General features: G+C 35.3%; 2 protein-coding genes across 2 annotated transcripts; both read left to right on the top strand.

The window, feature by feature from the left end:
* The first annotated feature begins 80 nt into the window (after positions 1-80).
* ess2 (ess-2 splicing factor homolog) lies at positions 81-4,462 on the top strand. The gene is made up of 10 exons (XM_042765403.1): positions 81-525; positions 878-1,046; positions 1,234-1,320; positions 1,628-1,788; positions 1,884-2,001; positions 2,164-2,294; positions 2,391-2,493; positions 2,674-2,783; positions 2,977-3,092; positions 3,826-4,462. The coding sequence occupies exons 1-10, from the start codon at positions 403-405 to the stop codon at positions 4,106-4,108; spliced, it is 1,401 nt and encodes a 466-aa protein (XP_042621337.1). The 5' UTR covers positions 81-402; the 3' UTR covers positions 4,109-4,462.
* Positions 4,463-6,403: 1,941 nt separating this feature from the next.
* On the top strand, positions 6,404-20,601 carry LOC109065563 (integral membrane protein DGCR2/IDD-like). Its single transcript, XM_019082525.2, has 11 exons — positions 6,404-6,789; positions 10,365-10,397; positions 10,669-10,791; positions 13,202-13,288; positions 14,114-14,324; positions 14,410-14,486; positions 15,357-15,539; positions 15,633-15,836; positions 16,536-16,688; positions 16,766-17,002; positions 17,966-20,601. The coding sequence occupies exons 1-11, from the start codon at positions 6,714-6,716 to the stop codon at positions 18,202-18,204; spliced, it is 1,623 nt and encodes a 540-aa protein (XP_018938070.2). The 5' UTR covers positions 6,404-6,713; the 3' UTR covers positions 18,205-20,601.
* The last annotated feature ends 3,948 nt before the right edge of the window (positions 20,602-24,549 follow it).

Below are 24,549 nucleotides of genomic sequence, written 5' to 3'. Positions count from 1 at the left end.
AAGCTGCTCAAGTGATTAAAGTACGTCTACAGTACAAAAACAATTGGCAAATGCGGTCGCTAGTCAATAGGTGGCGATGGAGAGTCGCTCTGCTTCAGCGTTCAGCGGAAATTATGCGAAGAAGAAGACGCTGTTCCTGCACGCTATTCAACTACGTTCACCTGATGTTTTGACATTGTTTTTCGGTCAAAATGTTTGATTAAGTGGTAGTTAAAAAACAACATTTACCGCGAACTATCGTTAAAATAGGTAGCAAATACGTTTTAAACATCTTAATGACATTTCGTTAGAGAGAGAGAGAAAAAAAACAGGACTTAGCATATAGGCTAACGTAAACAACGTCTTACGCAACTGGACTTTAAATCACTGTAAAAGAACAGTTTCTCCTATTAAAATAGAAATATGACGGAGTCCAAGGAGAAAGCTTTGAGTCTGAGGTCTGATGCCACTACAGTAGCTGTCAACAATCATGTGAAAGAGACTAAGAAACCGAAGAAGATTCTCGATGAAGATGAATATATCGAGGTAAGACGGTCTTAATGTGTACTGTTTACAACACATATTTCATTGTATTATACATAATCATTCGATAATTTATTGTGTTATACAATTTTAATGCCCATGTGTTTTGAAATGTGTTTTTTGAAGACACTTGACTTTGGCCGTGATTTTTTATTATTATTAAAAAAAAATAGACGATGACCTTCAACAGCACAGAGATTACACAAAATACCAAACCTCAGGCCGTTTTTCAACATATACAGGAACAGCTGACTGAGTTTCACGTGTCACCTGTAAACAACACGCTTCTGCCTGCATAGATTCTTCTGTTTTGATTTGCTAATGACACGCATACCTGTCACCATTTCCTCCACAGAGTTTGGAGAAGATCATCCAGAGGGACTTTTTCCCAGATGTTTCCAAACTTCAAGCGCAGAAGGATTATCTGGAGGCGGAGGAGAGCGGAGATCTGGAGCGGATGAGGGAGATTGCCATCAAATATGGGTCTGCGATGGCTAAATACACCCCACGCACCTATGTGCCCAGTGAGTGACGTTTCTTACCGTTCGTGATTAATTATTAAAGAAATAGTTCAAACAGATGATAAAAACAAGCAAATTTTAATTTTTTTTTACCTTCTGTGTTTGCACATCAGCGATTAACTGCTGGCACATTGGAAAACTGTTTTTATTTATTTATTTTTTTATAATAAATCATTTTGTTCCCATGTAGGCACGACTCCTTCAACATTTGGGACCCCAGATGTTGGAAGTGCATCTCCATCATGTTCAACGAGACACAGAGCAGGGAAAGAGGATGGTAAGTGACCGCTGCTACATTTTTTAGTCCTCACGGCTAGACACCACAGGTGAATAGAGAATAAAAACCCATTTGATCAATTAAAGTACATTGTGATAGTTGTTCTCTGTTATTGTATTATTGAAATATGATGTTTAACTATGCAAACAGAACACTATCTAATTAAATATGCACAAACTTGCAGTTTTTGATTTTGCTTTCTTAGTTTTTCAGTTCTTTACAGAGGGGATTTTGGATCTTTGAATCTGCTTTTTGGAGTTTTAAAGAGAAATGCAACATGCTACATGTGTTCTTTGTTATGTTTCAGGTGAAAAAGCAGATGAAAAGGATCTTCCATCTCTGGACCGATTTCTTGCTAAAAACACGAGTGAGGACAATGCATCCTTTGAGCAGATAATGGAGCTCGCGGAGGACAAGGACAAGCTGAGGCATGCGTGGCTTTATGAGGCAGAAAACGAATATAATGAGGTACAGCACAATAATAGCTACTGCATATAATTGCGTTATGTATTGTTGGGTCTTGTTTTGAGTTCTGACAATGTTTATTGTTCTGTCATTTAAAGAGGCATGAGCAGAACCTCGCTCTACCATCCACAGAGAAACAGGCGCTTGAGTGCACCAAGGCAGGATTGGATACATGGCAGTACAAGGCCAAAAATGCACTCATGTACTACCCTGAAGGTAAGGTCTCCCATTGAGGATCCCCATCTGTTTAGTATTGCATGACACTTTCTGAGCCTTGTAAATAAACTATTCATAACTTGGTTATGAGTTTGGTGATATATCTCGAGTTCATAGCCAAAGAGGCATATGGTAAATTGCATGTTTATTTTGCTCCCCAAGGTGAAAAAGACGACACGCTGTTCAAGAAGCCACGGGAGGTCCTGTACAAGAACACACGGTTTGATGTTGACCCCTTCAGTAAGGCCCTGAACAAATCACAAATCCAGCAAGCTGCTGCACTCAATGCACAGGTAACACTGACTTCTGCATCTCATTTGTCAGCATCAGATCATAAACCACTTGAAATGTGATCAAACTAAATGCATATTTCTCTGCTTTCTGTCTAGTTTAAACAAGGTAAGGTTGGTCCAGATGGCAAAGAGCTCCTGCCTCACGAATCCCCCAAAGTAAATGGTTATGGATTTGAGGGAGAAGCCTCCCCTGCTCCTGGTGAGTGCCACTGTATTTTATTCATTGATATCTGCTCATCAAGTAAATAAAAAAAATGTATTATACAATTTATATTGGTGTGCAAATTAGTATTAAAGAAGTATTTAAAAAAATGTTTTTGAACACTTAATATACAAGTACTTGTGTCATATTTTCCTAAATGGCTTGTTTGTTTTTAAGGTGTTGCAGAGTCTCCTCTGATGACGTGGGGTGAGATCGAAAGCACTCCGTTTCGTCTGGAAGGCTCAGATACACCACTCGTGGAGAGAAGTCATGGTCCATCGTTCAAGGTCCAGTTCAATTCTAGTTAGCAAACATTTCACTTTCGTATATAAACAGAATATTGGGGTTTTATTGATACCCAATTTTCTATCATCAAAAAACTTCAATGTGTGTTTGATGGTAGTGTGCGCTGTGTGTAACATTTATCGTCCAATATTTCAATAAAAATAATGAATTGTTGTTTTTATGGATGTTTTCCAGATTCCAGAGCCTGGGAGAAGAGAGCGGTTGGGACTGAAAATGGCCAATGAGGCCGCGGCAAAAAACAGAGCTAAGAAACAAGAGGCGCTGCGCAAAGTCACTGAAAACCTCGCTAGGTAAAGAAAAAGAGTCTGAGATTGTAAAATATCCTTGTGTTTTTCTAGTTTTAACAGAATTTTTAAATTTGTAATTCAAATATGGATTAAACTAGAAAGAATTGTAAATGTAAGCTTTTTAATTATATTATCAGGATAACAATTTAAGTGAAAAACTGAATTGATAAATTAACAAATTTGGTTCATTCTCCATTTCGCTTAACCACAAAATATATTAATATTTCATATCAAACCTTAATTTGCTGTATTTTATTTTCAAAATTCCAAAACGTTTTAACATTTAAATTAAATCCCAGGTTTTCAGTGTGGTTTCAGACGACTGGTTGACTGATATATTAGCAAGCTAATTATATTGATTGTTATTTGGCATCTTTTAAATTATTGGCATATTTTGACAGCGCATGGGACTTTTATTTTGACAGTGCTGAGAAAGTCAGTACCTGAATACACAAGTTTCCATATTATACAACCTTTTTTTATATTTTAAACAATTTCTTTATTTGTGAGAATATCGGTCGACCACTACTTCAGAAACCTGCTGTATTTTTACTATAAAAGAGTGTTTCAGGTTTCAGTGGGGGACAGAAAACACAGCCATGCAAATCATCTTATCTCTATAACTTAAAAAAATAGACGTGAAAACCAAAAGATACCCTTTCTGATGTAGTTTTCAAAGTGATATTCAAAACTGCATTTATGTTTTGTACTAAATGATTATTTATATGTATTGCAGCCTTACTCCGAAGGGACTGAGTCCCGCAGCGCTGTCTCCTGCTCTTCAGCGTCTAGTAAACAGATCATCCAGCAAATACACAGATAAAGCCCTGAGGGCGAGCTACACCCCGTCACCTGCGCACAGGAGCATGGGCTCTAAGACTCCTCTCGGAGGCCCAGCCACTCCCTCCAGCACACCAACCCCTGGGAAAGCCAGAACACCGGCCACACAGGACCCAGCCTCCATCACAGACGACCTCCTCCAGCTGCCCAAGAGGAGGAAAGCCTCAGATTACTTCTGAAACAAAAGACTGAATAAAAACTCTAACCTGGGCAGGGTCACATATTTATTTGTATTTTTTTTTTAAACTGTGAAACTGAATTAATCATCATGTTTCTTGGACTTTATTCTATAAAGGAAAAAAATGTCTACAAAAAACATCTGCAGTTTGTAAGAATTTAGTTTTTTATTTTTATTTTAGCTAGCATATATGTACTTTTTCAGCATCATCCACATCAACCAATTCAATCAAATGAATCATTTGTTCTATTCAATTCTTTACTACTCTTGATTTGTTTTGAACAATGCTTGTTCAGTCCTCCTGAAATCTGAGCATCTTGCAAGATCTCAAGGGCACAATAAAGAGTTCAACAGATTTGTGTGTATTATTTCACCATCCATATTTTACAAGATTCATTTGTTGTTTCATTCATTCTTTGGGTTGGATGCTGGATTCATACAGACTCCTTTAGTGAATTTACTCTTATAGGGATACTCCACCCCAAAATGAAAATTTTGTCATTTATCACTTACCCCCATGTCATTCCAAACCCGGAAAAGCTCAGTTCGTCTTCGGAACACAATTTAAGATATTTTGGATGAAAACCGGGAGGCCTGTGACTGTCCCATAGACTGCCAAGTAAATAACAGTCTCAAGTTCCAACAAAGGTATGAAAGTCGTCGTCAGAATACTCCATTTGCCATCAGACGTGCAATCTGGGTTATATGAAGCGATGGGAACACTTTTTGTAAGCGAAGAAAACAAATAACGACTTTATTCAATAATTCCTTTGTCAACATTCTCCTCTGTGTCTCTCCATATCACCGTATGCTCTTCTGTATCATCCGCACCACAAGGATGCGCTGTTTCTACATGTATTTAGCTTTGATTTGAAATAAAACAGCACATCCTTATGGTGCGGATGGTACAGAAGAGCATACACAGCATACGGTGATATGGAGAGACACAGAGGAGAATGTTGACAAAGGAATTATTTTTGTTTGTTTACAAAAAGTGTTCCCTTCGCTTCATATAACCCAGATTGCACGTCTGATGGCAGATGGAGTATTCTGACGACGACTTTCATTCCTTTTATGGACCTTGATACTGCTATTTACTTGGGGCAGTCTCAAGCCTCCAGGTTTTCATCCAAAATATCTTAAATTGTGTTCCAAAGACGAACTGAGCATTTACGGGTTTGGAACAACATGTGGGTAAGTGATTAATGACAAAATTTTCATTTTAGGATGGAGTATCCCTTTAACAAAGTCTATGATTGCAGTGTTCAAAGGAAGAAAGGAAATCAGGTCTTTTTTTGCCAATAAGACTGGACTTGCATTATATGATGCTGGGACGGACTCTTCGAATTCTTTTCTCAAAACTAAGGTTGATCACCATATTTGTGTAATATCTGTTTTTCAGTCACGTTGTAATCCATGTTGGCCAAAACAACACAAAAGTGTTTCATAATTGTTTTACTGTTTTAAGTTTTAAGAAAACATAATTGACTAATTAATGCAGGTATCCACTGTGACAATTTAACACATAGTGTGTGTGACAAGCTTAGCTCAATTTGTGTAAATGGATTGAATAGCTTGTTTGTTGCAAGACATTACACCAGGGAGAAAATGGTGTAGGATTTACTTTGAAACTATTTTCACTTAGAAATTCTAGTAAAATTCACAAATATTTACAAAGGAGTGGAACACATTGAATTAAACATGACATTTTGAAATACTTAAGTACTATTTTCTCGTTTAAAAAAAAAAAAACAGTTATTTACAAATGTAGTGGCTAAACTTGTTTCATTTGTTTATTTTTCTATAAGTTTGGGGTTGGTAATTTTTTAAGTATTTTGAAAGAAGTCTCTTCACCAAGGCTGCATTTACTTATTAAAAAATACAACAAAAATAGTAATTTGGTGCTCAAGAAGCATTTCTATTATCAGTGTTGAAAACAGTTACCTTTTTATGTTTTTTGAAAACAAAATATTGATATTTTGATATTGTATATACTGTAATATATTGATATTGTTTTTTCAGGATTCACTGACGAATAGAAAGTTCAAAACAGCATATAACAGAAATGCAACATTAGAAATGTCTTTACTGTCACTTTTGACCAATTTAATGCAAAATAAAAGTATTGATTTCCTTCAAAAAAAAAAAAAAAAATACATTTACATTTCTGGCCCCAAACTTTTAAACAGTAGAGTTTATCAAAACGCTTTTGAAATATTCCATGAGACATCCGTGTGAACGAGACGTGAGGGAATTGTCATGCATGTGTTATTATGAGGGCTTGATTAAGCGCCTCCTCCAGTCTGGGGGCTGGAGAACAGAGTTGCTTGGGATTGTTTTGATGGGACGGTGGCGGAGCCATCTTGTTTTATATGCGTCCTAAGCCTCGTAGGAAACAGCCCTGGAATATGACACTACATCCCGACCCTAGCCAACTGAAATAAACACATCCGAGTGTCGAAGCTCATTTCTGATCGACGGAGTTCACGCAGAGAGCGGAATCTGCTGTTCGTTGGGATTTATTTCTCAACATCGGCGGCTGGTGCTTTAACTGCATTTTCTCTCGCACATTTTCTCCGGTGTAAGATACTATGAATGGAGGATAAATGTTGCCGAAGGCTGACAGCGGTGGTTTTGTGCTTTTCCTCTTCATTCTGACAGTAACATATCCGTCACGGACAGGTAAAGGTGTTGTTTTAATCAGTGCATGTGTTTGCTGCAGTGTGTGCTGGTGAAGGCTTGCAGCTCTGCTTATTTTCGGTCATGAGGGGGATGGACAGGCGCTGAGATGCAGAGGCTCTTTCGCAGGCCGTCATGGCCTTTAACTACCACTGTGTTTTTTATTATTGTTCCTTATATGTCTAAAGATTTACGCATTTTTTGTGCATTCCATTTGGCAAGCTACTTTATCATTTTATCCTGAAAGCTACATAGTATCTATTTATGTTACTAGCTTTAAGCCTTTTATATTACATACCATGTGGCAAGCTGTTTATACATTTATTCCTTAAATGCATAATAAGTTTGTTATTCATTACTTATTTTTTCCTTTGCTTCTAGCTACTATACCAATCTATTCCATTATTACTTGTATCAAATTTGCAGTCTTGCCATCTGTGGTGAACCCAGTTATTTACTTACAACTAGTTATTGCTGGTACCTGTTCCAGTTTTAAGAGTCCTGGTACTTTTATGGATATCTGTTTTTCTCAACAGGGAAATTGATTGTTAGCAATATCTTAAAAACCTTAACAAACCCACTGATTTGTTAACTGATGGAATATGCTATTGTTGAAGCCATCAGCCCACATTATTTCAACTTGTTTTTAAAATAATAAGTTGAACAGAGTGGAAAAACTACATTTTACATGATTCTGCAAAGAATTCTGGACCAGAGAAACAATGACATCTAAAGAATACTTAATACTTTAATACTTATATATCAGTAATCTTTAAGTCAAATGTTTTTTTTATTTCTCCATTTTTTTATCAATTTGATTGTCATTTGCAGTGCTTAAAGCTGTTAAGCTGTCTTGTAACTTTGTCTTTTTGCTTCAAATCAATGTTGTGATTCACCTTGGTTTGGTTCATGGCTTATAACTCTTTAACAAAATTTTTTTTTTTTAAATTGCTATGGAAAAATTGAATGTGAAAAATACTTCCAGAACCAACACTGCTATACACACCATAGAGCAGCCATTCTGACATATGAGAAGAAAAATTAAAAAGCATTATTAGTAACATTAAATACTAGGGTCTCAGAAATGGGTTCTAATAACTAATAAGGGCATTTACACGTCAACAATGTTTTAAAATGGAAAGTTTTTCCCTACACGTACAGACCACAACCTTGTCGAAACAATCCCAATTTAAACACAAAAACACCTAAAAATGCACGAAGATTGTAACCGTATCATGTTCAAAAACTTGCACTTTGCAAACTTTTGAAAACAGGTTTCATTTTCAGGCCCTCAGAATCGTTGTGTAAATTAATGTCCAAAATTCATAAAAATATTCTGTTTTTAGTTAAAATGGTGCTGTGTAAACACTCCCTAAATAAGTGATATATTAAAACTGAAATTTGTATCAGTAACTATTGTAATACTATAGTTGGAAGTAAATAGTTGATAAGACCACAGATTTCCATACAATAAATGACAAAATTAGCTACTCAGCAGTGAAATGTGTTAGTACAGTAAAATAGATGCTTCTAGGTTTTAAGGAATAAATGTAAATGTTCAGTTAACTTGCCATACATTTGCAGTCAATCTAGTGTTTCTGGTAGGCCACAGTTCAATACGAGCAGACAGATCAAGCAGAACGCTCTGGATGGAGAAACATCTAAGAACTAGGTCTCTGTTCTGATGTTCCTATGTTAGATGGGAGGTTTATTAATCCTATAGATACAAGGTGATGCATGGAAACCCAGCGGATCAAATAAATAGGACAGTATTTATTTAGGTTAATGGCCTGTGATGTGCTTTTCTGTGTTTAATTAAGCACAGGTTATGTGCTCGGTCTGCACTTATTTTCAGGGACAGGAAGGTTTGGTCCGTCTCCATGTTGATTCTCATCGAATAAACCCACAGCTGGTGTTTAATCTCCATGTGTGCTCTTGTTAAAAGTGCATAATATTAACATGATTGCTGTGATGTTAACATTAAAGGAGGCTCTTGCATATCTTTACTACTGACCTAGAAGACTTTTTACTACATAACAAACTCAAACTGATGCATGCAAAACCCATGTGCAAAATAGTAGGACAGTGAACCATTTATATTCCTCCTCATGTACATTTGAACCTAAAATCTTAATGTTGAAAAGGTTTTATCATTTTGTCAACTACCCAAATGGGTTATTCATACTATTTTGGTGATCACTAGACCTTATGGACACATGGACGAGAAGGATTTTACCAGTCAAACAGCTGTTCACCTGTTCACAATGGTCTTACTGTCTACAGCGGTGAATGTGGTGCAGATCTGCTTCTAGTAATCCATCCACAGAACACACTGCTCTTCTGAAGGCATCTCAGTGTCGGTGTGTTTGTTTAAGGATAACTTTAGACTCAAGGGTTGCACAGGTGATTGATTGAACGTCTGAATGTCTGGACCTCCCAAGAAGCTCTTTTTTTAAAATTGTAATTAGTATGTCTGTAGGATGCTTCATCTTCTCAAGAGATTGTTTAGTGGATTGGAGGATCAAGCTAATTGGGTGTTTGCTAACTGATAACAGAAATTATTTTGTTTATAATATTAGGTGGGTGTTAAGTTGAAGTATATAGCTATATAAAATGATACACACACACAGAGATGTTGAGGTTTTTGTGTTTTATGAGGACACTCCATAGACATAATGATTTTTATACTGTAAAAACTAGAAAACATTCTGCGTTTTTTATTTAAAAAACAAAACAAAACATGATTTAGAAACCGTTTTGCACATGGGGACAGACATTTTATCCCTACAATGTAAAATATTTCAGGTTTTACTGTCCAACATTGGGAAAACATAACTAATTGATACAATTTATATAAAATGTAAATATTATATATATATATAATATATATATATATATATATATATATATATATATATATATATATATATATATAATATCTATATATATATATATATATATATATATATATATATAAATTTACTAGTAATAATGATACTGTATATGTAATCAATAAATTATATATACATTATTTATTATATTTCATTATATTATTGTTTTTATTTAATATAATGTATAATATAAATGTAATAAATTATTCCAAAGAATACATAATTTTATTCTTATTTTCATTCTTGTTTAATGAATTGGTAGTTTTGGTATGTTTTCTTATTAATATGATTGTTATTTTATACACATGTAAGCGAATATAACTTAATTATATATACTTAAATTAATAAAATGTATAGTATAAATGTAATAAATAAATTATAATTATTAGTATTTTATAATAATTATAAATATACATTTATTATATGCAATATACATATTTTACTTTCTTGAAGAAAGATATCATTTCAAATTTTTAGGGCCTTTGCAAGATCATATTTGTACAAAATAAATGCATTAGAGCTTTCTGGTCAATAACATTGACTTTTGTTTGCAAATGTAGATGTATCTGTGCTATCTATTGTTATTTATACCCTGCTAACCAGGAGACAGACTGTCCCTTGAGTCTTTCAGAGATTAGGTAATGTTGTATTGCTGAAATCACTAAATCTGCCTCTCCCCCCCCGCAGGTCCACGGCTCGCTCTGGCCAGACTGTTGCCAGGTAAGCTGCAATCCTTGGAATTTTTACAAATGAGCTTGAGGGTTACCAGCCGGTTTGGTTTGACACTTTGACCCTGTTTGAGTCTTATTTGGCTAAGCCTGACATTGACACTGATGTCCCTAGATGCCGTTGAACGGCTCTTAATCTAAATTATGAGACTTTTCCTGTTGCATAATAAATCATGTTCATTTCTAATCACACGTAACGGAGTCTCTGTTGCAGGTTGTCTCTTTCTAGATTAGTTTCACTCAGTGTATTGTCTGTGTTTCAGATCAGCGCTGCAGTCCTGGCCAGTTCACCTGCCGGAGCGGAAAAATGCAGTGCATCCCTCTGTCCTGGCAGTGCGATGGATGGGCGGCCTGTGAGGACAAAAGCGATGAGATAGATTGCCCTAGTAAGTTCACACACACACACACACACACACACACACACACACACACACACACACACACACATACACAGCTACATTCTTGTGCAATGCACTTTAAAAACACGCTCATGCTTACGTCGGCATGAGGAACGGTTTCACTTCTGCTTATTCGGTTTTGTCCTGTCATTTTGCCAGTGCTTGGCACCCTGGATTATGTGTGCTGTCGTTTCTGTGTCTTAACCCTGGAGTGAGACACGGTGCTCAGAGTCTGATTCCTGGACGGGATAACAGGAATTACAGAGCGGATTTACTGAGCATGTGATCTGTGTCTCGTAGCTCCTTCAAGCACTGCTGATCAGAATCACACCCGAGCACATGAGTGCAAGAGAAAATAACCCACTGACGCTGAGGATTATTGGCTTTGTTTTGGTGGTGTTGCCAGATAATGAGGAAGTGATTGTATGTAGAGCTGTAGTCTGGGATATTTGAGGTTTTTTGAGGTGGTGATGTGATTGTTTGAATCTTGCCGGTTTTTATCAACTGATTTGTCTTCATATCTCTTCCTTTGATTTATAATGTGTTTAGCAGTTTTTTAAACTTTTCAGTGACACTTTCAGTAGCAGGAGATAAAATAATTTTTATATTTCTTAAACGTTGTCCAATGGGACTTATATGTTGATGAATGTGTGATGTGTTAAATATTCACAATATATTTGTTCATAGGGAGTTTGCTGGTGATTGAATTTTTTTTTTTATTGTTTATTACATGTTTATTTTATTTGTATAGTTTTTGTATTTTTTTTTTGTTCTTGTTATTGCTTTTCTTTTTTTTTTTAGTGTATTTTAGTTCTTGCATTAAATGTTATGGAGCAATTTGCCAACAGTGATTTTATTTATTTTTTTGGTTTCTTCTGACTGAAAAAATATCACATTTTAAGCCATTTCAGAGCAAATGCATAAATATCAAAAGTCTAAAAAATAACTACTGTCTGCTGAACTCTTGTCTAGCCCCTGCCATGCTGACTAAAGTTGTAATCATTATTAGACAGAAAACACTGCAGGGTTACGTACTTATTTCATGCTTGTATTATTTGCACTGCTCTTTTCTGATATCGTTGTAATCGAGTCGATGTTCTCAGGAGATGTTGGCTCATTTCTTGATTGGTCAACAATCTTCTTGTTTGGTTGTTGGGTTTAGTGCTCCTTCTCTTAGGAAATGAGGAACTGGTTTAGTAATACTTAGAAACTCAGTTTTTATCTTAGCAGACCTATTGCCACTCCATTTCCCTTCCGTTTGCTGTGGATTAGTGTTTCAGCGTCATGACTTTCTTAAAAGCACATTGTTTAACTTACACAGCCACCAGTGATACTCAACTGCTTTTGGTTCAGGGCACAGATTTTACACTGGACAGCAAGTGTGGACAAAGTACTAAAATGGTCTAAAAAAAAAAAAGATATATTTGACATACCTGATGTTTTTTTATAACACTATTTTTTTAAAGAAATATTTTTTTTTTATTCAGCAAGGATGCATTAAATTGATCAAAAGTATCAGTAAAGTCATTTATAGTGTTATAAAATATATAATATATATATATATATATATATATATATATATATATATAATATATATATATATATCCCGAGCCATATATATATATATATTATTAAAATGTGCCCTCATATATATATATATATATATATATATATATATATCTATATATATATATATATATATTATATATATGTATATGTGTATATATATATATATATATATATGTGTATATGTGTATATATATATATATATATATATATATGTATATGTGTATATATATATAATATATTATATATATATATATATATGTATATGTATGTATATATATATATATATATATATATATATATATATACATACATATTTTTATATACATTTTTTTTTCTAACATCATAGAATATATATATGTGTATATATGTGTGTGTATTATTAGTTTATTTTTTTATAACATTTATTATTAATTTTATTAAATATAATATAACAATGAACTTTATAGACCTTTCCAACATGCTTTTATTTTTATTTATTCATTTATTTATTTTAAGAATTTTGTAAGCGCAAAAAAAAAAAAAAAAAACACCTGTGAGTTCATAGGTAGCCTAAGTCATGTATTCCTTTAACTGTTATAGTTTTGTTCATAGTTTTTGAGGATAAGGCCACTGAGTTCAAATCTTTTGGGACGGTTTTGTGAACTGGGTCGACTGATTCGTTGAAAAGATTTGATGACCTACCCTGTAGCATCTTATTGAATGTTATCCTTCCAAACAAATATAGATCATTTCCACATATGGTTTATGCTTCAGCCTAGTATATTTTGGCTTTATTCTAAGAAAATCATTCAAACTGCATTCTGATATTCCTTGTTTCATTCTCTTGCAGCAATAAAGGAGGAGCGGTATCGTTACAGCAACGGTTTTGAGCCGGTGGAGGACGTCATGGGAGTCGCTCAGCCAGTGCGCTTCAACAGTAAGACCCTTCCTGATCTCCTTAAACACGTATGCTGTGAAGATGTGCTGTTTTTGCATTGCTATGTCAACATTTCCCTTAGCAATCACATAAAACATTACAAAATCAACTATTTTATGCAGGATTTAAAATAAACTAATCACATAAATGTAAAAAATCACCTACACAAATAAGAGCTTAACCTGTGCAGCGGGAGGGCACATTTTAATAATAATAATCATTGTTTTTGTTGTTTTTATTACAATAGAGATAGATCAGTATATTATATACACTACTGTTCAAATGTTTGGAATCAGTTTTTTAAAGAAATTAATGCTTTTATTCAGCGAGGATGCATTAAATTGGTTAAAAGTTTAAAAAAAAAAAGAATTCTATTTTAAATAAATTCCATTCTTTTGAACATTTTATTTGTTGTTATTTTATTATGTTATGTTATATATATAGTCATAGTTTTCACAGAAATATTAGGCATCAAAACATTAATAATAATAATAATAATAATAAAAAGCAAATCAGCACATTCAGATTATTTCTAAAGGGTCATGTGACACTGAAGACTGGAGTAATGATGCTGAAAATTCAGCTTTGCATCACAACATTTAAAAATATATAAAAAATTAGATATTATAAATTGTAATAATATTTCACAATAATACTGTTTTTACTTTAATTTTTTATTAAATGAATGCTGCCTTGGTGAACATAAGGAAACATAAAAGGGTGCCATTTATATATAAATATGAATATATGAATACAAGTGTAGGGTGTTAGAAGTTATGTGGAAATGATGTTTTTTAAATAATGTAATTCCTGCTCCTAACACAGGGAAGTGTCCGAGCGGCTGGCACCACTATGAGAAGACAGCCAGCTGTTATAAAGTCTACCTGAGGAGCGAGAACTACTGGCAGGCGGTGGAAACCTGTCAGAAGGTCAACGGCTCCCTCGCGACGTTCGGCACCAATGAAGAGCTGCAGTTCATCCTCAAGATCGAGGTGGACTTCGATGAGAAAGTGTGCGAGCGAAAGGACCAGTGCAAGTGAGTGCAGGAATCTGTTCTCTGAGCAAGAGAGAGGTTTTACAGTTTTAAGTTCTCAACGCTGTGGATGTTCTTGTCATTGCAGGTTCTGGGTGGGATATCAGTATGTGATTACCAACCAGAATCATTCGATCGAGGGCCGTTGGGAAGTGGCATATAAAGGTTGGTTTTTATCTCAAATTATTTTAAGAAATACAGGAAACTGAAAAACTCACCCTCAAACCTGTTTTCATTGTAATGAAAGAGAATGAGGACCAGAGCTGTTACACAGCACAATTACCAAAAATAAAAGTGGTCCTAAAGACTTGTGAGCTGTATTTCAACTCTTATGAAGTCTTACCATAAATTAGTGTGAAGGACAGATTGAAAATTTAAGTTGCTATTCACAGAAAATAGTTGAGTTGAACTCATTAACCAAATGACTCTGATTTGTGAACGAATCATTCAGACTGGTTTTGTGAAACGAATCGGTTGATTCATTGTAACAATCAAACATCACTATTTCTGTAATGTACTTTGATGATTTTAGCAAATATTTAATTTTCAACTTAATTTTTTATGATTTTATTTATATTTCATTAAAGTATTAATTAACATTTTGAATGAGCTTTTATGGTCTTTTTACTTAATTTTATATTTTAGTAATATATATGTACTTTTGTCATTTTCGTTAGTTTTTGATATTTTATATATAACAAGTATTAATATGTGCTTTAATTTATTAGTTTAGTTGTAGTAATTTAATACTTTAAATTCAACTTATTTTCAACTTACAGTTGCCACAACAACATTTATAATTTTCAGTTAAGTTTAAGGTTAAATTTTAACGTAAATTATATTTATTAGTTTTAGTTCTAAAAATAACAACACTGATTTCAAATGACATGTGAGGCGGGTAAACAATGACAGAATTTTCTTTTTTTGCTAAACTATTTCTTTACCTTATAAAGGAAATCCTTTTTTTCACATCTGTTGGTGTTTGGGACTGTTCCCTATAATAGCGACTCTCATGCGTCTGTCTGTTCCTCACAGGGTCCATGCAGGTGTTTTTGCCTCCGGAGGGTCTGGCTAATTTGGGCGAGGCGAACCCCACCCAGGATAACGTGTTCTGTGCCCAGCTACAGCGTTTTCAGATCAAGAACATGAACGAGCGAGGCTTACACAGCTGGCACGCCGAAAACTGCTACAAAAAATTCCCCTTCCTCTGCAAGAGAAGTACGTCCTGCAGCGTATTAACAGAAGGCCCAGATTGCTAGCATTCTGTTAATACTAATGTACTGATATCAATCTGACCGGTTTCTCCACCAGGACAAACGTGTGTGGACATCAGAGACAACGTGGTGAACGAGGGCTATTATTTCACACCTAAAGGGGACGACCCGTGTCTGAGCTGCACGTGCCACGACGGCGAGCCGGAGATGTGTGTGGCTGCTCTGTGTGAGCGCCCGCAGGGCTGCCAGCATTTCCGCAAGGACCCTAAAGAGTGTTGCAAGTTCACCTGCTTGGATCCCGGTACATTCATGATCTCTCCAAATTTGTGTGTGCTTGAAATGAATACCTGTATTACAGTAGAAGGTTAGGGGACAGATCACTTATTATTCAGCTGTATTTAAATGACGATAGATCTTTAAATGTGCACCTTATGGGATTTTGCACCCATTTTTGTAGAGTGAAGTGCCCAAGATTCTCTTGATATGTGTGGACTGGCAAACTACCATTATTTTAATAGACAGACAAAAATTAAGAAATTTTTATATAAATTCTAGCATAAAATTTATTCGATATTGCATATTAGCTTTTATTTAAAGTTTTTGGTTGTCATTTTTATTAGTCTTTTTTTAAAAGCATTTCTATGTGCTTTAATTTTTTCAGCTTGAACTTTTTTATTAGATTTTTTATTCTAATATTTATATTTTATTTTAGCTATATTTCAATAACTTAAAAAAAATAATAAAAAATAATTTTTTGAAAAAAAAAAATATATATAAATATATATATATATAAATATATATATAAATATATAAAAACGTTGTGCATTATGACCAAATATCTGCTGGTTTATATGCGTACTACTACTGCATATTGTTTCAGTCACTTCTGAAAATAAGTTCTAGGTAGTATTTACTGTTCAGTGTGCAGCCAGCAGTATACTTTCAGTCACACACATTCCTAGTGTCATGCTGCGGTCTCATCAGTGGTGTTTGTTTTCAGACGGTAGCAGTCTGTTTGACTCTATGGCCAGCGGGATGAGGCTCATCGTGAGCTGCATCTCGTCCTTCCTCATCCTCTCGCTGCTGCTCTTCATGGTGCACAGACTGAGACAGCGCCGGCGGGAACGCATCGAAACCCTCATTGGAGGAAACTGTAAGGCCCTGTGTGATCAGCTGATTATATGCACATGGTAAAGGGCTGTTTTTCTGAATCATCGCTGTCTTTCACAGTGCATCATTTCAATCTGGGTCGGAGGGTCCCTGGCTTTGACTACGGGCCGGATGCGTTCGGGACGGGCCTGACGCCTCTGCACCTCTCTGATGATGGTGAAAGTGGAGCTTTTCACTTCCAGGAGCCTCCACCCCCTTATGCTGCTTACAAATACCCAGATATCCACCACCCCGACGACCCTCCGCCTCCATATGAGGCCTCCATCAACCCAGACAGCATCCTCTACATGGACCTTGGTATGTTTTTACAAAGATTAACAATAAAGTCTTTTATATACATATGCAATTAATCATTTATCATCTTAAATGAATTTGTTTTATGGATCACACTCTAGAGCTCAGATCCAAAATCTATATAGACAACTTTATTATGTTTATCCTACATTCTAAGATACCCGATTATGGCCAAATTGTAAATTGCCATCATATGTATCTTTTGTAGATAAAGCAAAACCAGAATGCATTTTGCAGCGTATCCCCCCAAAATGACTATCTGGTGAATGGAGTCGAGAGGAATATAATTAGCAAATATTATATTGCATTTAATACTGAAAAGTGTTGATAAAAACAGTCAAATCGATTATAACAAATTTACATGATATTTGTGTATACGTCTGTGTTTTTTATGTATTAGAGAACAACAACATTAGCTTATAACAATGCTATAATAAAATTATTATTAATAATTGTAAATCTCTTCAGCACTTGAATATTGTTTTTGTAGTTAAGCTCAGTTCTAAATGATTTAAGAAAATACTATTTCAGAATTATTAGTATTATGTACAGTATATGCTATTTTAGCTTTCATTCATATTTTAAATTAGCTTTTAATTTTTTTATTTTTATTTTTTATTTCTGTTTGGCTATTTTATTTCCATTTAAATTACATTTATTCATTTTGATTTTTCGGTTGTATTTATGTAAATTATGTAACGTTATTTCAACTATCAAAAACTATTTTCTCTTTCTCTGTCTATTAAATGCAAAACTTTCTTTTTCTTCATTTTAGCTTGACTAATTTTACATTTGCTTGCACGCTTGCACTTTTCATCTGATACTTGTATTTCATTTTATTTTAGCTTTATTTTAATTAATGGAAATGATTTGTAATAGTTTTGGTTAACAATATCAAACACTAGACAGCAGTGCAGCTCGCTAGGTTTTGGATGACCCTTCGTTGACCTCCTGTTCTCTCTGCAGGATGGACCAGTGTTCCGCTGGTGACTGGTCACATGAGCGGCACGGTCGACTCTCTCCAGAGGGATTTCCCCGAGCCTGCGCTCCCCGCCCCGCCGCCGCCGCCCCTGGAGGAGCGCGAGGACTCCATCGACAGCAGCACCCTGCTGGTGTCTCCAGACACCCCCAGCGAATCAGAGAGCAGCATCACGCAGAGCTCCACCGCAGACTGCAGCGGCCCCTCGCTCAGCACCATGGTGTAGGGCACATCATTGCATCATAGGGTACATGTCCAGACTGAACACTTTACTAGCTGAAGGTAGGACTCAAGGACGATTTCCTGTTTAGAGCAAAGACTTCAGACACGAATGAAAAGACACTTTTTTTCTGGTTTTAATTCAGCTTGAGCGTCACATGTAAATACTTCCATCGGTCATCGACTGATGTCATGGAGGGCCAGTAACGCACCTCTCTGTGATGTTGACACTGGCATGTGTCAATCACCACACTTTGAACGAATGAACCGGTTGACGAACAGACTTTTTAGGCCTTAGTGGTGTAATCAAGACAACCTGACGTTCTCTCACTGGACTCGTTCCTGGCACAAAGAAGCCATTTTTCCTTGACTCATTACTGCTCTGTCCAAACTGACCCTTCAGAAGGCTTTCTTGGGCGGTCGTTCACCTGTCCGTCTCTACGGGAAGGATCCGTTTGGATGTGAGTGACACCATATTACTATCTGGAGTTCTGTGATGTCTGGTTTTTATATTTCTGTCTGTCGGATCAGTAGCACAAACTAAAAAAAGTACGAAAAAAAAAAACTTGATTCTTTTAGATAGAGGTACGAGTTTCAGCCACTTTTACGTGTCCTGCTGTGGCATGGTAAAGAATGTCATCACCAACCTAGAAGCTAGAAGATTCTTTTGGGAGGTGAACTTTTTAGCGTGTCGTCTGTGTCACATTTGATCAAGTCTAAAAAGGTGAATCTGATGAAAGCTGTGAAGAAATGACCCGTTTCCACCGAAAGAAAAAATAAGAGATTATATTTTGCATAGAAGCTAATTGAACGATTTCTTTTTTGCATCATGACATTTTCATGGCACTCAAACACTCCAAAACTACTTGTGGTCAACAATATTTCAAACAATATTTAAAATTATTTCATGAGCATAACAATAAACAATAAATACTAACATTTAAAAGAAAATAATTAAAAACAATTATATATATGGTATTTGCTGTACTAAATTTACAATAATTATTAAAAAATTAAAAAAATTAAAAATACTTTTTTTTTTCATTGTGATGAGGAATTTTTATGCAAATTAGAACTTTTTTTATTTTGTGGTGTAATATGATCTGGTCATTTCTTCATAAGTCCGGCACTAATATACATTTTGGATATAGAATGTAACTGTTAAAAAAAAGCTCAACATTTACCTGCGTATTAAATATTTTCACTCATTTTTGTCTCTCAAACTGATCTCAGACGGAGTGCTGAAGCAAATCATGGTGTTTGAAATAGATGTTTCTTCTAGTTGAGATCCTGAGTTAGGTTTTGCGTGTTTAGACTTGTCTATGATGAATTCTGAGGTTTGCGTTCATGTTCGGTCTGTCAGTGTGTGTGCGACTTTTTTTTTTATTTTCATTTTCAGCACCTGAAATCATGTGCTCTCATATTATTTAGATGTAAATCACCAAAAAATTCATTACTTGACACTAAGTAAATGTGAGCGCAGAAATGTAAATGTATCTAAGAGCAAAACACTTCTTTTTTTGTGTTTCATCATTTACCAATTTACAGACTACTTAATTGCCATTTGGACAGTGTATTTCTATTGAATGAATTGTGTAATCAAATACGTAAGTTATGAACTTAGATTTGGTCTGCATTGTTGCTCACTGAAACAAACACTGCTTTTTGTATAAGGGAATAGAATTTTTTTCTGACTGGAAAAAAGCCCAAACTAAATGACAATCAGGCATTTCGTACAAAGATAAAGATGTTTTTGCACAACAAAAGCACATAGACTTACTGTGTTGGGCTGAAATGCAAAGACAAATTAATGTGAAGTCAGCCAGCAGATCCCTATTTCATTAAAGATCCATCACCAGCACCAAAATCATTGAGGATGAAGACATTTTGTCCTCCAGGTAAATGTTCTTTTACTGTGTAGTCTTTGTTTCCCAGGGTTTCACCAGCACAGACAATCCTGTGAATATCAGTTTACTTTTCGTGTGTGAGTGTGTGTGTGTGTGTGTGTGAGAACTGGTCGTGTGTAATGTAAAAGTTGGCATGAATGTTTTGCAGACCTCCGGTTGCATGTTTTTTCTCTTGTGCATGCAGAGAGGACGTCTCTTCTGCTGTTGTACTCTTCATTTCTGCTATGCTTACAGACGCGAGGTTCAATCCACATCTGCATCCCATTTGCAAACTTTTTTTAAATAAAAAAGTAGATGATTTCTTCTAGATAGACTTTGTGGTGCAACGAGGGAAAAAAAGCACCATGGAATGTTTTATGTAGAATGCAACGGTCAGTGAATCTGTTGATTCTTCTTTTTTTATGTCATGTACTGTTTTTTTGTCACAGGGCTTTTTTTTTTCTCTTAAGTAGTTGTACATCTAATCAAATGCCAAATAAATTGTACCATGAAGGACAGCCACGTTTGGGTTCCTTTTGTTTCAAATCACTCGTTTCAGATGATGACAGTGGGCTTGTGGGGTTAAGATCTCGTGATGACTCCTTTGAACGTTTTAATGCCTTCTCAGAGATTTCCCTGTCTGTCCTGGAAATGGATCACTCTTAAGTTAAATGTCATGTGAGCCAGCAGGGGGATCCCCACTGTAGAGAAGCCTACTGGGAATTCTGGATCCCTGAGAGAGTAGACATCGGTGACATAGTTGTGAGATTTACAAATAAAAGATTTACTCTTTCACAATTTTGACGAGATAAATTGTTTCATAAGAACTGTATTTTATATTTAGACTCTTTAAAATGTCATTGCATTAAATACAAAATAAAAAAATCAAGCGGCGTCTGAAACAGAATCATTCATGTATCATTCAAAGGTTTGGGAGCGGTTTTTGAAAAGTTGTTTTTGAAAAAAGGCTCTTTTGCTCACCAAGGCAGGTAAGGGGGGAAAATTTAATAAATACATATTTTTACAATTTAAAACAACTGTTTTCTATTTAATTTTTTTTTTTTTTTTTAAAGTCATTTATTCCTGTGATGCAAAGCTAAATTTTCAGCATCATTACTCCAGTATTCAGTTCAGAAATCATTCTAATGTGCTGATTTAATTTTCAAGAAACATTATCAATGTCAATAACAGAACAGACCATTATAGTTTTTTTAAGGTTCATTGATAAATAGAAAGTTATTATATTTATCTTGCAATTCTGAGAAAAAAAAAATTGAATTGTGAGAGAAAAATTCACAAATTCTTTTTGTGATTGAAACAGGCTTCCATTTAAAAAAACAGAATGTGAAGAAGATAAAATATAAATAAATCATTTTCATTTTCTTGTACGACAAACAAAATAGATCAGACCATTTCCTTTGATGAATCTGTTACCTCTGAACAACCTGAAGCATTATTACCATTGTCACGGCAGCCTCACAACGGCCCTTGTTCACAGTGTATCAAGTACCCATCTATATCTCATGGGCTCAGGTAATACATATATACTCTACTATATATACTCTTTTTTTTTTTTTTGCATGTCTTAAGTCCTCGTCACAAGGTGGCGCTATAGTGATAATAGTATAAGCTTTTACGGTTACAACAAAGCAGCAGTTTAAAGGAACCTTGCCAAATAAGTTAGTTAAAAAAAAAATTAAAAAGTTGTCATGTTTGTAAATCGGGAAATAAGTAACACAAGTTTATTAGCAGATGTTTGAGGTATGGTGATTGGATACAGCCACAATAACACTGCATGCAAGAACACCTGCTTGCAATTCACAAGTTGAGCAGATTGTGTTGTTGTTTGCAGATCTTAGGGTAAGGGTCTAGGGTCTTAGGGATCTTAGAGTCTACATTTGTAAAACAACAGCATGTATATAAGATGTTTTTATCATTTGCTTTCTTTTGACAGTTCTAGCTGTTTGTAAGCGGGATATATTCTATGGAGGAAGAAACAGATAAACAGGTTCCCCTGCAGAACAACTACAGACACATCCATCCAACCTACGGTCAGCCTGTGTACGCTTCCAAAGATGCTAAGCTGCTCACCAATGGAGATTCCCCTCTTGCCATTTTTTTTTTTTTTTTTTAATGTTCTTTTATATATTGGATTTTTAAACATTTAGTATTTTGCATATAGCAGAAGGACAGTATTAAACGTCAACTTGAACCGATACTTCAATTACTGTCAAAGGCTACTCAGAAAGTGTCACTAGCCATTTTAAAGACCCATTCACATATAATAAGCACACTGCAGTTATGTCAGCCGCCACTTTAAATGGATTTTGATTGGCTGTTGATGAGTTTATGGTTTATCAGATGGGCCGGGGGGGGGGGTATTGTTCCTCATTATCGTTACAGGCAGCTGTGGTGTGGACCTTCTTATTCTCATAGAATTCAAACAATTATGATTACGGTCCGTTCACACCAAGAATGATAACTATTAGCGTCCACACCAATGCACGATAAAGTTCTGTTTCTTATACGTACGCACTTCAGTTATATGTCATCTGCTGCTTTAAATGCACAAGCTCTTTAAAATCAGGTGGACTCTGATTGGATGTCAGTCCGTGAGCCTGAAATCGCATAGTGTCTGAGTAGGTACTAGCTTACATTTGAATTTGAATTTACTTCATGACTGTTAAAAAAAAAAGTATGTTCTATATAGTATTATGATGTACTGGGTTGTAGGTGTTGTTTTTGGATGTTGTACTTGGGTTGTAGGTTGCGTCACTTTATTGCCGTTCATAAATATGAAAAACATACTTACAGGTCGTGAGTCAGAACAGCCGGCATTGTAGGTTCAGGAAACAGTCCTCCGTTAAATGCGTTGCACACACACAAATATTTGGTTTGAACTGTTCTGGAACAGTGCTGGAACTTAACCACTGATTTCTAGTTGTGTCCTCTTTTGGAAGGGCGAACAAAGTAGTTTCGCTTTCACAATGAAACACAGCGTCTCCACGACATGGCAGCGGCAGCAACAATACTACAGTGAGAATAAAAGATACACCTTCATTCTTTGCGTGAACATTTGGGTGATGTTATGCAAATCTTCCCACACAGTGACGTAGAGATGTGGGGGCGTTTTAGGAGGGCGTGGACAAGTCTTAACTTTTATAAAGAATATCTCTTTGGGTTTGAAACTTTAGGGATCTTATCTATGCACGAACAGCTTGCAACACTCCAAAGAGAAAGGAAAACTTGCATCACATGAAATCACATCACATGACCCTTTTAATCAAACTGCAATCAAATGAGTGATTATCCTTAGTGGGTATCCCCAATTACTTATTTCCCTTCATTCATTCTTAGTGAACTTGATCATTTAAAGCCTTTTCCCACACACAAAGGCTACACAGTGGGATTTCATATAATACCCCATAGTAGAAAGATAAAACTGAATAAAGTTTAAGGGAAGTTTGTGACCTTAAAGTATGCACACCTATATAGATAAACCAAAGAATAAGTTATGAAAAAAATACAAACTTACCTCAGGAGACAAAATATTTGATGTATGTACAATAGCAGAGCTAGCAATAGTGCAAAGTGCTCTTTTACAAATGATAAAGTGTTAAAATAAAATGACATTGTTATCGGTGTGTTATGTCTATTTTGTCTAGCTCAATCAACACAGGAGTATTGTTGTAGTGCTCATACCCTTCACGTCCTGTTACTGAAACTGGGGGCACTGCTCAGTCACAAAAAGAGCCCTTGTGTCTGTCTCTTTCAGGGTACTAGGTTTGCTAATCTGGCCAGTGAGGTCATTCCCTGCTGCTCGATGACAGAACAGTCACTATTTCAGCCTGACGTTCTGAAGTGGACCTCATCAACAACTACTTGCCTATAATGTTCTTTAGCTTAATTGGTAAAAATTTATAAGATAATGAAATATAACAAGAATCATTAAATGTTGAACTATAACATTACTGTAAAACGATACTGTTCGTCACCAGATGTTATTTTTTTCTCATGTAAACTGCATTGTTTGCTGTAAACATTTGCTAGACACACGTATTTGAACGTTGTGTTCGTAAACCGTTCCGTTTTACGTAAACCGCAAGGTCCAACTTTTAAAGAACGCGCGTCAAAATAAATATATAAATGTACTGACACTTGTTAAGGAATCTACTTATGTTTTTAATCAAAAGATGACGGAAATTTATTTTTTCTTTTGGTTAAACCCTGCAAATAGAAACTAAATACATTACGAACAATAGCCGAGTCTTTTCAAATGCCCGAGTCTTAAAAGGGTAAACCTATACAGTCTATGAATAGAGCTATGAGTTATGCAAGGCAATATGAAAGGCAGATGGTGAGACCCCAGTGTGTTTTAGACCTCCTACTGACACAAATATGTTCAGTTATTAATCGTAATTAAACTCACATTCGAAATCCTGCTCCTGCTAACTCTGTACAGGAAC

Source organism: Cyprinus carpio, chromosome A10 (genome assembly GCF_018340385.1).
Source record: "Cyprinus carpio isolate SPL01 chromosome A10, ASM1834038v1, whole genome shotgun sequence".
Lineage (NCBI taxonomy): Eukaryota > Metazoa > Chordata > Actinopteri > Cypriniformes > Cyprinidae > Cyprinus > Cyprinus carpio.
This window is presented reverse-complemented; position numbering and strand designations above follow the sequence as displayed.